The sequence below is a fragment of the Gavia stellata genome, chromosome 11 (genome assembly GCF_030936135.1).
Source record: "Gavia stellata isolate bGavSte3 chromosome 11, bGavSte3.hap2, whole genome shotgun sequence".
Classification (NCBI taxonomy): Eukaryota; Metazoa; Chordata; class Aves; order Gaviiformes; family Gaviidae; genus Gavia; species Gavia stellata.
Window position 1 is genome coordinate 24,995,786 of NC_082604.1, and position 12,374 is coordinate 25,008,159.

General features: G+C 41.8%; 1 protein-coding gene across 1 annotated transcript; it reads left to right on the forward strand.

The window, feature by feature from the left end:
- Window positions 1-409: 409 nt before the first annotated feature.
- On the forward strand, window positions 410-10,275 carry LRRC34 (leucine rich repeat containing 34). The gene is made up of 10 exons (XM_059822849.1): window positions 410-525; window positions 1,433-1,554; window positions 1,706-1,770; window positions 2,551-2,634; window positions 4,221-4,349; window positions 6,120-6,215; window positions 7,799-7,953; window positions 8,049-8,204; window positions 9,660-9,786; window positions 10,072-10,275. The coding sequence occupies exons 1-10, from the start codon at window positions 410-412 to the stop codon at window positions 10,273-10,275; spliced, it is 1,254 nt and encodes a 417-aa protein (XP_059678832.1).
- The last annotated feature ends 2,099 nt before the right edge of the window (window positions 10,276-12,374 follow it).

Below are 12,374 nucleotides of genomic sequence, written 5' to 3' on the forward strand. Positions count from 1 at the left end.
GCCTGGCTCGGTCGTGGGGCAGAGCTCATCTGTGGGGCGGTCACCGTGGGTTGACACGGGGAGAGGGTGCAGGTGTTGATCGCTCAGGTAGGCCTGCGGAGGTTGGGAGCCTAGCTGCTTTACAGGGGAAAAGGACATGCCTGTATGAATATTAATTCTGTTAGCTCAGATCCTACGTGATGGCAGGTCAGAAACACATCCACAGATCCACATTTTTTCCTCATGCTTTTCCTGTCTGTCTGTATCAATCTGTTATTCTTGTCTTGCATACCAAGAGTTGTAACCCTTTTCAGACCAAGCCCACTTTTATTGTTATGCAGAGCCCAGCATAACATTGCTTGGGTCCATGGTGATGTTGCTAGGCTGCCATAACGATGCAGTAACACTTTGTTTTGTTTTCCAGCAGGTCATGTCAGTTCATCCAGATCTTCACCAGCATTATGTGGGGGCCTGCCAAAACTTGGGCCAACCTGAAAACCCCTTTGTTGCTCATGTTCTTCAAGAAGCCAATAAAATTGATAAAACGTAAGTGGCAAACAGCATGTTTCAGATGCTTCTGAAGCCTTAAACAAGAAAGCAGGACAAGGAATTGAACAATGAGAAAGCTCATGCAGTTTCAGGCTTAAACGCAAATCATATTTAGCATTTACTGCTGAAGTTCTGGTTTGACTCATCTTGACATCATCTTGGCAGAAGTTTGTAGCTATATATCTCTTCTGGGCAGCTTTACAAGCAGTGAAATCAAAAAAAGTGAAAAATGTACAGGATGGTGCCTTTGTGTCGCTTAAAGAAGCCAAACCCAATGTCTAGTCATCCTAACTCCCTTCCTTTTGTCTCGCTCCTGTTTAAAAAGCCTCAGCTGCATCCAGTTAGCATCCAGCTGGTAATGCTTCCCTGAACTGTCTCTGAATCCTGCCAAGGTATTAACTACCCAAATTCTCTCTCATTATGTGGCTAGGTAGGGCTTCCTCTCATGGATGCTCCTGGGGTCAAAGTTAATTGTCCTTTGGAGAGAAAACCTGAGAAAATACAGCATAGTGAGATGGTTTGTGTTAGATTTTTATCCTGAGGGCAGTATAGAGTAAATAAAGGAAAGGGAACGAGTGAAAAGGAGATGATGAGGTAACCTCAATGATAGTCTTTATTTCCATCTGCCTTCCCCTCATCTTGCTTCTTCCTGCTTTCTGTGCATGTGTGCTAAGCATGGTCTTGCAGCTGTGCAGTGTCTTCAGAATATCAAAAAGGACAGTGCTGAGGTACAGCTTGAATCACGTCATCTGTCATGGTGTTACCAAAGGTAGCGGCAGCAGCTAACTGCATGCAAACACATCAGCAAGGGCAAGTGTGGATACGCTTCTTATCTGGAGAGAGAATTCATTTTTCTGTATCGTTTTACTTCTCCTCATGTGCTTACATTTTTATGTTACAGCAGATGGACAAAAGGGATCACACTAAAAATAGCTGGAAATAATAACCTGGTGCCTGTGCAGAGAGTTACAGATGACGACCTTCAAGTTCTGGTCTCTGTCTTACGCAATACTGTATTTGTCACAGGTAAGCTTTTTTCACGTATGTTTGACATTGCTGTGCTAATACAAGAAAACATAAGCAGTCTTGCTTTCATACTTAATTCATCTTCATTTCTTTTTGTTTAGAGATCAGTTAATTGTAGATATGCATCTGTCACATTCTTCATCTTTTTCAGGTTTGGATCTTAGGTGTAATGTATTGACTGATGCTGGAGCAAAGTATGTGGCAACATTCCTCCAGGTGCCAAAATTATGTTTATCATTCAGCAACTTGTAATTTATTTGGCTGTAATAATATTTATCTGTGGTAAATTGGAGACAAGAATGCATTGGTTTGGCAAAATTCCGTTCATTTTGACGTTCACATCCAAATCCATCCCACCAGAATCTCAGACTGTATTCTCTGGGGAGATTTTTAATTTCTGGTAGAAAACGGTTGGACATTTGGCTAGGGTGTCTTGAAGAAAGAACGGTGGAATAAACCGTGGGGCTTTTAGGCTTACAGTTCAATTCAACAAAGGAGGTAATGGTAGTATCAAGTGTACCAGGGCCTTTGTTTTAGATACTTTATCATCTGTGTTAGTCTTTTTGTAGATCTAAACATAGGAAACTTTAACGCTGCCTTTCTGTCATTGTAAGCACTGGAATACAGATGGAAAATGGTGGGTTGCCACTCAGTGCCTGTGTTCCTGGAATTCAGGGAGGGCCATTAAGGTCACAAAATGCTTGAAGGTCTGCATCTGAGCTTGACCACCTGCCTTGTTTGAACCCTGAGTGCGCGGGTTCCCAGGTGGTTTCTGTAAGCCCCATGAGGACCTACACACTACATATTTTTCTGCCTTTCCATCATCATCATCTGACGTACTTTGGCATTCTTTAACTACTTCTCCAAATCAGGGGCTGCCTGAAATGCAGCGAAGGACACAGGTTTTAAGTATGTGTGTGACGCACCTCCTTTTTGAAAAATGCAGGCGTGCTCTGGAAAGAAGTCTCATTGCTTTCTGCTTTCTTTGTTCCTAAGGAAAACTCCACTCTGCGGTGCCTTAACCTGATGTTTAATGATATTGGCACGAGTGGAGCAGAGCTGATAGCGAGAGCACTCCATGTGAGTATTTGTCTGGGAGATTTTGACAATGGCATCTAGTTTGATATTTTTGCTTTTGATGAACAGTACTAGCTGTCCTGCCAACATCAGAGCTGGCTGAAAGGGCCCTCTGTCTTCAGTCCATTCAGCATTTTGCTGTATCACAGGGGTTGCTTGTTTTCCCAAGGCAGACTTCAGAAATCAGATTTCACACAAGAGAAAGTTGCACTCTGCTGCCATTAACACTTAATTATCACAACTACCATAGCTGGATTTTTCTGTGTGAAAAATGCTATGCTATGCTATAGGATATATAATGCCATCAGTTTTTTCCTTTAAAAAAAAAAATATTAAATTTGCCTGTACCTTGATGTCAATATTTGTCTTGATTCAAGATGTCTGAGGCATGTTTTCAAAACTTTGCCTTACAGCAGCAGCATAAAAACACGTTTGTTATTTTTAATGTGGTTTCCCAAGGAAATAAGGCTTGTGTGTAAGATTTGTTGTGTTTGTGAAATGAGACTCATGTGAGCTCGCTCTTCCTCCTTCATAGTCTTTGAACTCTGAACTGATTTCAACTCAATTTGACAGGCCTCCAAAATGCTACGGTTGTACAGTAGATTGTACAACGCTGGGCTTGCAAGCAACCCCCAAAGCTGTTTGTGCAGCCCCGTGGCAGCATTTGCTGAGCAGGCGGGTGGCAGAACCCGACCAGCCAGGCAGCCCCTTGGCTGCGGGGGCTCCTGCTGCCAGGCCAGGCAGGGGGGGATCTGGGGGTGAAGGGGGGGTGTTATTGAGGGAGGGAGAGGAAAGGAGATGCTGTAGCGAGATATCACAGCGGAAGAAGGGGTACTGGGGACATGTGGAAGATGTAAAAGCCATATGAAACCAGGCTTCGTTAGTTCTGCTGCTCACAGAACTACTTGTTTTGTAATCCTTTAATCAATCATAATCTCTGGTAATGAGTGATTACGGTGGTACTGAGGTATTAAAACCACAAAACTACTCTGCATTGCATTTAGGGCTTTAACAGTGAATAGATATTTCATATCCATTGATCTTCTGTGGACGGTGAGGAGAAAGATGCTGACTTTTCTAGACCTCTGATCAGAACTTTATATTGCCAGTGAAGCCTCCAGTCCAGCACAGACTTACACACTGGTTTGACTCTGCACCAAGTAGTCCTACGGAAGGCGACCGGCTTCACTGAGCTTTGACTGGTCACGTAATTTAAAAGACTATGAAAAAATAAAGCAAATTATATTCTTGTTTAAAATACGCTTACTAGATTTAAATCAGTTTTGATATAATTTGCATTTCGGCTGCCAATTTAGGCAGAAATATCTGCCTGGATTATTTTCATGAGTGAACTGGGGAGAAACAAAAGTTTTCAAATACTCGAGTTCTGCTTCCAGACTCTCATGCATTTGATTCCACTGAGGGGAGTCTGAGCCAACTGCCTAGTTAGTGTTATCGCTTAGAGACAGTTCTTCTGGAGGGATGTTTTGTCTTTGTGTGACAACCAGCAGGATTCACAGGGAAAAGGACAGTGTTGTTTTTCAGACCATTTAAAAGGAATTGATTTTTTTAATTGTTATTTTGTCTAGAGGAATGAAACTCTTGTGTATTTGAGAATGACTGGAAACAAAATAGGAAACAAAGGTGGAATGTTCTTTTCTTCAATGCTACAGATTAATTCAACCTTAGAGAAGCTGGATCTTGGAGACTGTGACATAGTGAGTAACACAGTAAAATTATCAGCAATGACAGAAGTCTTTCAAGGGTATTACAAAGGTCCTGCAGCACTTAATTAGGGGAAAATGCCATCTGTTGTCATTGATTTTACATTTTGTGATAGCTGGAGGTAACACAATATATAATATTGCAATGGGTACTTGGAAAGGCATGTTGCATAAAACACCTGTGAAGTCGTAACTGATGATATATGAGAGCCACTATGTCCCTGGGAATTCAGGTGCTTGGCCTTCACATTTTCCAAGGTTTGTTTCTGCTGTTCATTCTTGTTTTGCTGTCTAAGTCCTGTGTAATTCATGTTGAAGAAAGGACTTCTTATTCCCTGGAGGTTCTTGTCCTTCTAAAGTGTGCAGTGCTATAATGCCTGAAAGTCACCCAGTCCCATAGCTCTGTTGCTCCTATCAGAGCTCCATCCATAAAGGACATAGGCACAAGAGTGCTGAATTGAGTAGAAAGGCACCCAATTTGATCTTAGACAACTTGCCACCTCCTAGAGTTGGGTGCTGAGGCTCCTTACACAGTGCAAAGGGAAAGTCACGAGGGTAGAAATGGGTCAATGCACTAAGCAGGGTGCTTCCCACTCTAGCCAGTAAAAGCCTGTGGGTGGCTTTTTAAAACCTGTGGGATACAGCAGTCGATAGCAACTGGAGCTGTGGACCTCCTCCTGGTGCAAGGTCCCAGCGCCTGACTGATGGTGCGTCCTTGCATGATCACATCAGAGGGGCTGGAAGGTGGAAGTGGTTCTTCTCCCTGCCTGGGAGAGCTTGGTCCTGTATCTTGCCCTGCAGGAGAATGCTCTAACCAAGCTGGAAGTGAAATTAAGATGGGCCACCCTCAGCCTTCCTGTTAAGGGTGTTCATCTTTTCAGGAGATAGTGAAATTTATGTTGGGCAGAAGGAGTAAGTTTGACTGTAATCTAACAGTTATGACTGTCACCTGGAGGCAGGGAGAGAGCTGGGGTCAGATGAAAATTTTATTATATTTTTTTCCTGAAATTACAGAATTTGCTCCTAAACTAGAAGGGGGAATGCTTCTCAGAAACTGTGAAGGGTGTTATGAAAACATAAACAAGGGAAGTGTGGCCAGTGTAGGATTTATTTGAAAGCTTAATATGTTTGTGCTTGGTAGGGAGTTGATAGAAAACTGATTTAAAATTAAATAGCTTCGGGTGTAGATCAGCCTAATTGGAAAATAACATAAATATAAATTAGTGAGCAAACGAGAAGGAAATATAAAAATCTGAACTGGCCTGTATTCTAGACTCTCACTACTCTGAACCACATTAATTCACTTTAGTGTGAATTTACCTAGTGGATAAATGTTACCTAAGACTTTTACCAAAGACCTTAGGGGGAACACACACAAGCTGATTTTAATTCATAAATCAGGAAAACCAAAATACAGGATCAATTAAATGGACAAGTATCTTTGAGATGCATTATTCTTGCTGTTTATTTTTTGAGTTGCCAGATCTCCTGGTCATTTGTACTTCTTAGCTTAATTCCACTCTATTATTCCATAGGGAGTTGGCATTGGTATTACCAGAAAATACATTGTGTCTGTAAGCACTTGCCTACTGCGCTTGCATCTCTCCAGAGTACATGGAGGCAGAAATAATAGTATTTCCAATCTGAGCCCATTTGATGTTTTAGATCTTCTGACAATCAATTCTAAGAAGTCATGGTAATTTGGTAGCTTGATCTATACGTTGGACAGGTTTCTCTAAAGAGTTTATTTCTTTTCATTTCCAGGGTATGCAGTGTCTAATAGCAATAGCAACAGCCCTGACTCACAACAAATCAGTCAAAGCAATAAACCTAAATCGTCCTTTATTATACAGCCAAGAGGTATGTAAGTAGACGGTAGTGTCAGCTCAGGGAAAGAGAGAAGCGTAAGTCAGTACTGATGTATGGACAGCTGAACTACACGGCTGTCTGGGTTTTCTTACAAAGTGAAGTAAATGGTTCCAGAAATACTCTTTTTCTCTTTCTGTGCCAAGTTTTGTACAGTCACAGGCTGCCCCTGTTTAACTAGAAGGTTAATTTTTTTTTTTAATTTCTTTCTTGGTACATATGCATTTGTTGAATAATGAGCTAATGGAGAGGGCTTGGTACTGGAGAAACAAGTATTCCTTCTGCTCTTGCAGCATGAAGAGTTTTATGCGTCGTTCAGCAAACTGAGAGAGAAATGCTGTTTAGCAGGAAATGAGGGGAAGAACAAAAGACTGCTGTTCATCTGAGCAGTGCGATACACAGGCAATTTTCAGAGCCCACAGCCTCAAGGAGAAACGCTTCAACAATATGCTATATTCACTGGGCTGTGTGGTTTTGTGGTTTCACTATGTGAACTTCAAGCGTGAATTTAACAAGTGAATGAACCTCATCAATGTAAAACCTATGATGCGTTTGTTAGCCAAAACAAAGACACAAACCCTCCCAAACAATCGAGCACTGAAAAGAGAATCTGCAAGGCAGTGTTTGCTGGGGGCAGCACCACAGGCCCCTGGACGGGTACCGGCACAGAGCTGCGGGCATTTTGCTTGCAGGTGTGCCGCTTCTGCGCACCACTGCTCCTGCCGAAGTCTTGGCCATAGAGCGGTGGTGGTTTCACCAGACTGGCAGCAGTTGTCAGGGATCTGCGATAAGTACAGTATTTTCCTGATGGCAGGATAACCAAATTAAACTGTCATGAAGGCCAGATCTTCCTAAATTCCCACAGGTGAATTTAACAGTTTAAACAGATTTTAGTTGTTTCTTTTCTACTAAGACAGGGCTTGATCTGCCTAGACACAGTTTTAGAAATAAATTTAAACTACTGCTATTGAAAATACGGGCCATTAAGGGCCTGGTCTGCATCTGTGGGAGACTCTATTTGCCATTATTCCCACCTTCAACTCTATCATTTCCTGAGGCCTCTGGGTTGTTGCCTTATTTTTGACTCACAGTATTCACTCAGTTATTTTCTTAACTAAACATGACAACTTCAAAATGAACTTACTTTGTGTGACAGTGACAGGACATACTTTTTCCCATAGCAATCCTGTTTCTTTTTATGAAATAATAGATTAATGTCATGACAAAATACTTTTAATGTTAGTGAATACTGACTCAAACATTCAGGTTTTTAAGAGTGATGACTGGGAGGAAAACTGATTAGACATAATGATTCAAACGTTGATGCTGCTGGTATTTGCAGGGATGTGTGTAGTACTGTAAATCCACAAAGATCTTTCTGGTGTTTTAATTTTTTTTTTATTTTCAGCAATATAACATGTTGTTTCCTGGCTATTCTTAATACAAAGCTGCAGTATACAAAATAGGACACTACTGACGACCAAATCTTGCTGTTAGTTGTGCATCTCCCTTTTACTGAAGCAAGACCATATCTTACCCTAAAGTACAGCTTAATAAAACTGAGTATATGTTTTTAGGAAGAGACCACAGTTCATGTAGCTTTGATGTTGAAAAATAACTCTTTTCTTGTGGAGCTACATTTGTGCAAGCACGAAATGAAAAACTTCGGCGTAGAGCGACTGTGTGAGGCATTGTATGAAAACTCCAGCCTGAGATACCTTGATCTTAGCTGGTAAGAGTTATTACATGATGTAGCCATGACTGACATTAGACACTCATTTTCTTAGCGCCCTTTTAAAAAAACAAATGTGTGCATCTCTCTTTCAGTAATAAAATAACCCGTGATGGTGCAAAATTTTTGGGAGAGCTACTAAAACGGAACCAAACCCTGGAAATCCTAGATCTTAGTGCAAACCGAATAGAAGATGATGGAGCCATCTACCTGAGTGAAGCCTTGGCTTCGTACAACCGGAGTCTTCAGGCGTTAGTATTTACGTAACTTCCCCAGAGACTGCAGGTGTGATGACTCAGTGTATAAGACGCTCGGACTTTGCAGTGGTTGAACTGACATCAAAACTGTGTGCTTTGATGTTACCGCTCAAAATAGAGAAGTCAGGAAGTTCCAAACTTTTTGGTCCATTTTTCTTTGTCAGGAAAAAACATGTGAATGACAGATTGGGTGGGGTTCCTTGCTAAGCATAGGTGTCCCCTGCCACTGGAGATGCCCCAAGGCCTGTGAGACGTCCTAGGGTGCTGGCAGGTGGCCCACAGGTCCTTTCAGAGCCCAGCAGCTTGGAGACCAGGCAGGTCAGATGGCACAGGAGGCCTGTGTTTGGGTGACTGAATTAAGTCAGTCCCCTGTAGCTTCACATGCGCTAAAGGAGCAAAACACTAGGCCAAGAAATGCCATTCAGTCCCATGTGCTAATGCCTCGTGTTCACCTTTCCACACTGCCGGGTCTGCTCATAACTCGTTTTATCCCCTTTTCCTTGTACTTCCTTTTTTTCATCTTGTATCCATTGCTGCGTGGCCTGACACGCGCTGCTTCTTCTCTTTATTTCAGCAGTTTTGAGGGTTGAGTCTTAGATCAGTTTTGTAGCGGTTCATCTTCCATGTGATTCACAGGTTTTACAGTCATTCTAAGAGGGGTGTGAGGGGGGGAAGGCAACTAGATCTTATTAGTTCTTTTTGCATCTTTAAAGCATAGGTCCCTGTGAAACCAAACCGAGAGCTGTACATCTTCAGAATTTTAAGATAGGCAGATTCCATAAGACACTATATTTGTTGATTCTGATCTTCAACACTTAAGAAAATCCTCTGTTTAATTAGTTAGCTTCCGGGTGAACACAAAAGAGCTGTAATCTCTCCATCAGGGTGTATTTTGTAGCCCGCATTAAACCCTGCGCCGGCAGGATGTAAAAGCTGATCAAAGGTGTTACCTGAAGCCATTAGTTTTAAGTAGCAGACTGAGGAGGTGGCGGCTGCTAGGTGCCTCTGAAAGCCTTCCAGGTTCACTAATATAAAAATAACTGCCACTCCACAAAGATCAAAGCTTAGCCTGGATAAGTGCCAAGGCTTGGGCTTCAAAGCAGACTAGAGATGAGACCTGGCCACCACGCAGTAAGTCACTGACACTGAGGAACTAAATAGTGAACAACCTGGCTGCACGAGTCATGGAAACGCCTTGAGAAATACCGCAAGTCCATAGTCCAAACTGCCTTCAGCAACCTGAAAAAGATTTTGCAGTAGGACTGGACTTAATAGAAACAGATAATTACCTTACTAATAACAAACATAAAATGTCAATATACCTTTATGATATGTAAAAATAAATAATGATAAAATATAAAATAAGAATAAATAATAGTTACTCTTAAACTAAGAGATGGGAATTCTGTGGTTTGGCACACATTTGCGTAATTATTTTCTGTTTATTAGGTTGTCAGCAGTAAGCAATAATGTAAGTGGCAGAGGACTTGTAGCTCTTTCAGGTGCCATGAAAACAAACATGGAACTTTCCTATATTTACATTTGGGGGAACAAATTTGATGAAGCCACCTGTATGGTAAGTGTTTGCTTCTGAACTCTTCTAAGAGGGTTGGGTTTTGTTTGTTTGATCTAATTTGTTTTTATAATCATTGGGAAGACTACAGCAACTTGTGAACAAGGCACCTGATTTACTCTGGGGTTTTTTTTAAGAATTATAATATGGTGGTGCTGTAATGAGACTTGCTGGACATCAGCACACTGAAATTATTAAGTACCCACCTATTGTGTGTTATCTTCTAGAGCCTTCACTGCAGTCAAAGTGGAGTATTATGTGCCAGATTCTTGTTCTTATTCATTTCAGGCATTTTCAGAATTAATCCAGACAGGCCGCTTGAAACCTAATTGTACAGACGTGGAACCGTATGAAGTGGATGGGCACGTTCACCTTGCAGAGCTTTCCCATGGCCTTAAGAAGCATTACTACTGGACACCAAGTTGTGGGGAGGTGACAAACAAAGATGCTAATGCCAGCCTGGCAATTGCAGCGGTTTCAGAACACTTGTGAATGAGGTAGCAGCTTAAGGCACTCCATATGTTTGAAGTTTTCCTGTCTATCTATCTTGTTTCTAGTAAAATAGGTTATATCAGTATCGAACTTGTTGCATGTTGTTTCTTCAGGGTCTTTAGTCTAGATGGAATCTAAAAACACTTGAAGTGGCATTAGAGATAAAATATCGAACCGGTGATCTTAAAATTTGTTGCTAAAAATGCCCAAGCTATTAAAAGCCTATTAATATGAAAAAGCATTAATTTTGCTGCAGTCATTTCTATTGCACACTATCATCTCCTTCGCCTTACCGTGATTAGCTGTAGTTCCAGGGTTCCCAGCTGACAGATGAATTTAGCGAAATAACACGCCAAGAGGAAAACATTTTCACCACGGCATAGTGCACTAAGAGTGACACTAGGTATTCTTAGCAGTAACGGGGAGTAGAACAGTCACTGACCAGAGGCATGTGAAGAGTTTAGACTGCAGCATGAAATGAACTCCTAGCAGCTGAACTACTCCGCTCTACTTAGACCTTCTCAGATCAGGATTTTTATCAAGTGCTGCTTCTTTAAAAAAGAGGCAGCGGCTGGTTCAGAGCGGTGGCAGAGCCTCTGGATAGAGTATCACAACCACAGGGTCCTCTTCCACATGGCAGCTGCAGAGAAAGCTGTCGTCGTCCTTCCTGGGCCGTGGTCTCTGCAGTCAGGTTTCCATGTAGCAGGGAGAATCCACAGGTGATGTTATTGCATCTCTGCAGGCTGGAGCAGGGCCAGGCAGATCAAATTGACAAAAACTTACACCCAGGACTGCCGCTGGGCAGCAGCTTTACTTGACAGCAAATCAGATATGCTGTGGAACAAGGTTCCTGTTGAAGCTAAGAGAGGTTTGGGTAAACCCATTTGTTGCTACTGTGCTCTATATACTCTTTCCTTTTACTTAGTAATGGCATGCTTTTGATCTTTATCCAAGAGTGAGGGGTTTTTTAACCAAGCTGAATGAACTTAAGCATTAAGCCACTATAATGCTGGAACTTTAAAGCCAGTGAACCTAGTTTACTGATATGTAAACTGTATTTTGATTAACTTGCAGCATGTACTTGTTTCTTGTACTACAAATGAAAAACACCAAACTTAGTTTCATTATTTCTTCCTGTCTCTTGAAAACTGTTTAAAAAGATTTATATCATTATAGCCATGTAGCGGCAACTACATGTGAATAAGACAACATATGCATAGAATGGTACTTAAAAATTGTTTAATGGTTTGGATACAGACTTCTTAGAAGTTTGGGAATCACACAGCTTGTTTTCTCTGCACACTCACTCAGCTCATACCTGTAGCAGTCACTAGATCAATGCTCCTAGATAGAAATATCACTAAATAGGACAGCAGAGGTTTGCTCAAAGGCTTTCGCTCGTGCAATCCTGTGCATTTCTAAGTGTGCCTGTTAGAGATTTGTATAGAATAAGTAACACAATAATCCTTGAGTGTATGTGCATGCAGGCAAAAGACCTACAAGATCAAAGTATGAGGGGGAAAAAGATAAGAACGTAATTTCAACAATACCACCTAAGAAACAGCGATGTAACCGCTGATGTTCTGATTCTGTATTATCATAGTGGTTGTGTAGAAACAGGGAGATGTATGGATACCCCTTAGCAAGCTGCAATGACCAAAGTGGTACTGACAGCTGTTTTAAGTGTTGGGGTTTTTGTTCTCTCCCCCTCCCACCACCACCCCTCCAAACACAAATTAGTCGGGCTTTGTTGGTCCAAAAAGCATTTCGTATCATAACAGTACTTAGAGGTAAGCTCACAGAACAGGTATGTTTGTTCTACCACACACAAGTTGACATGGAGGTGTCTCTCTGCGCCCTCAACCTTCTTGCCTGCTAGAGACAGTGTTTAAGACCTGATCAAGTTTTCTTCACCCTCCAGACCAGTTCCCCTGTGTTCTCTTCACAGAATAGCTTAACAGATGTGACACGCAAAAGGCGAGGGCAGAGCAGGAGACCAGAAATGAATGATCTTTGTGACCTGCACAGGGACACCTTAACCTGTAGTCATCTTGTTAAGCGCTAAGTCCATAGGTCGCACTGTGAAAACCCTACTCCAG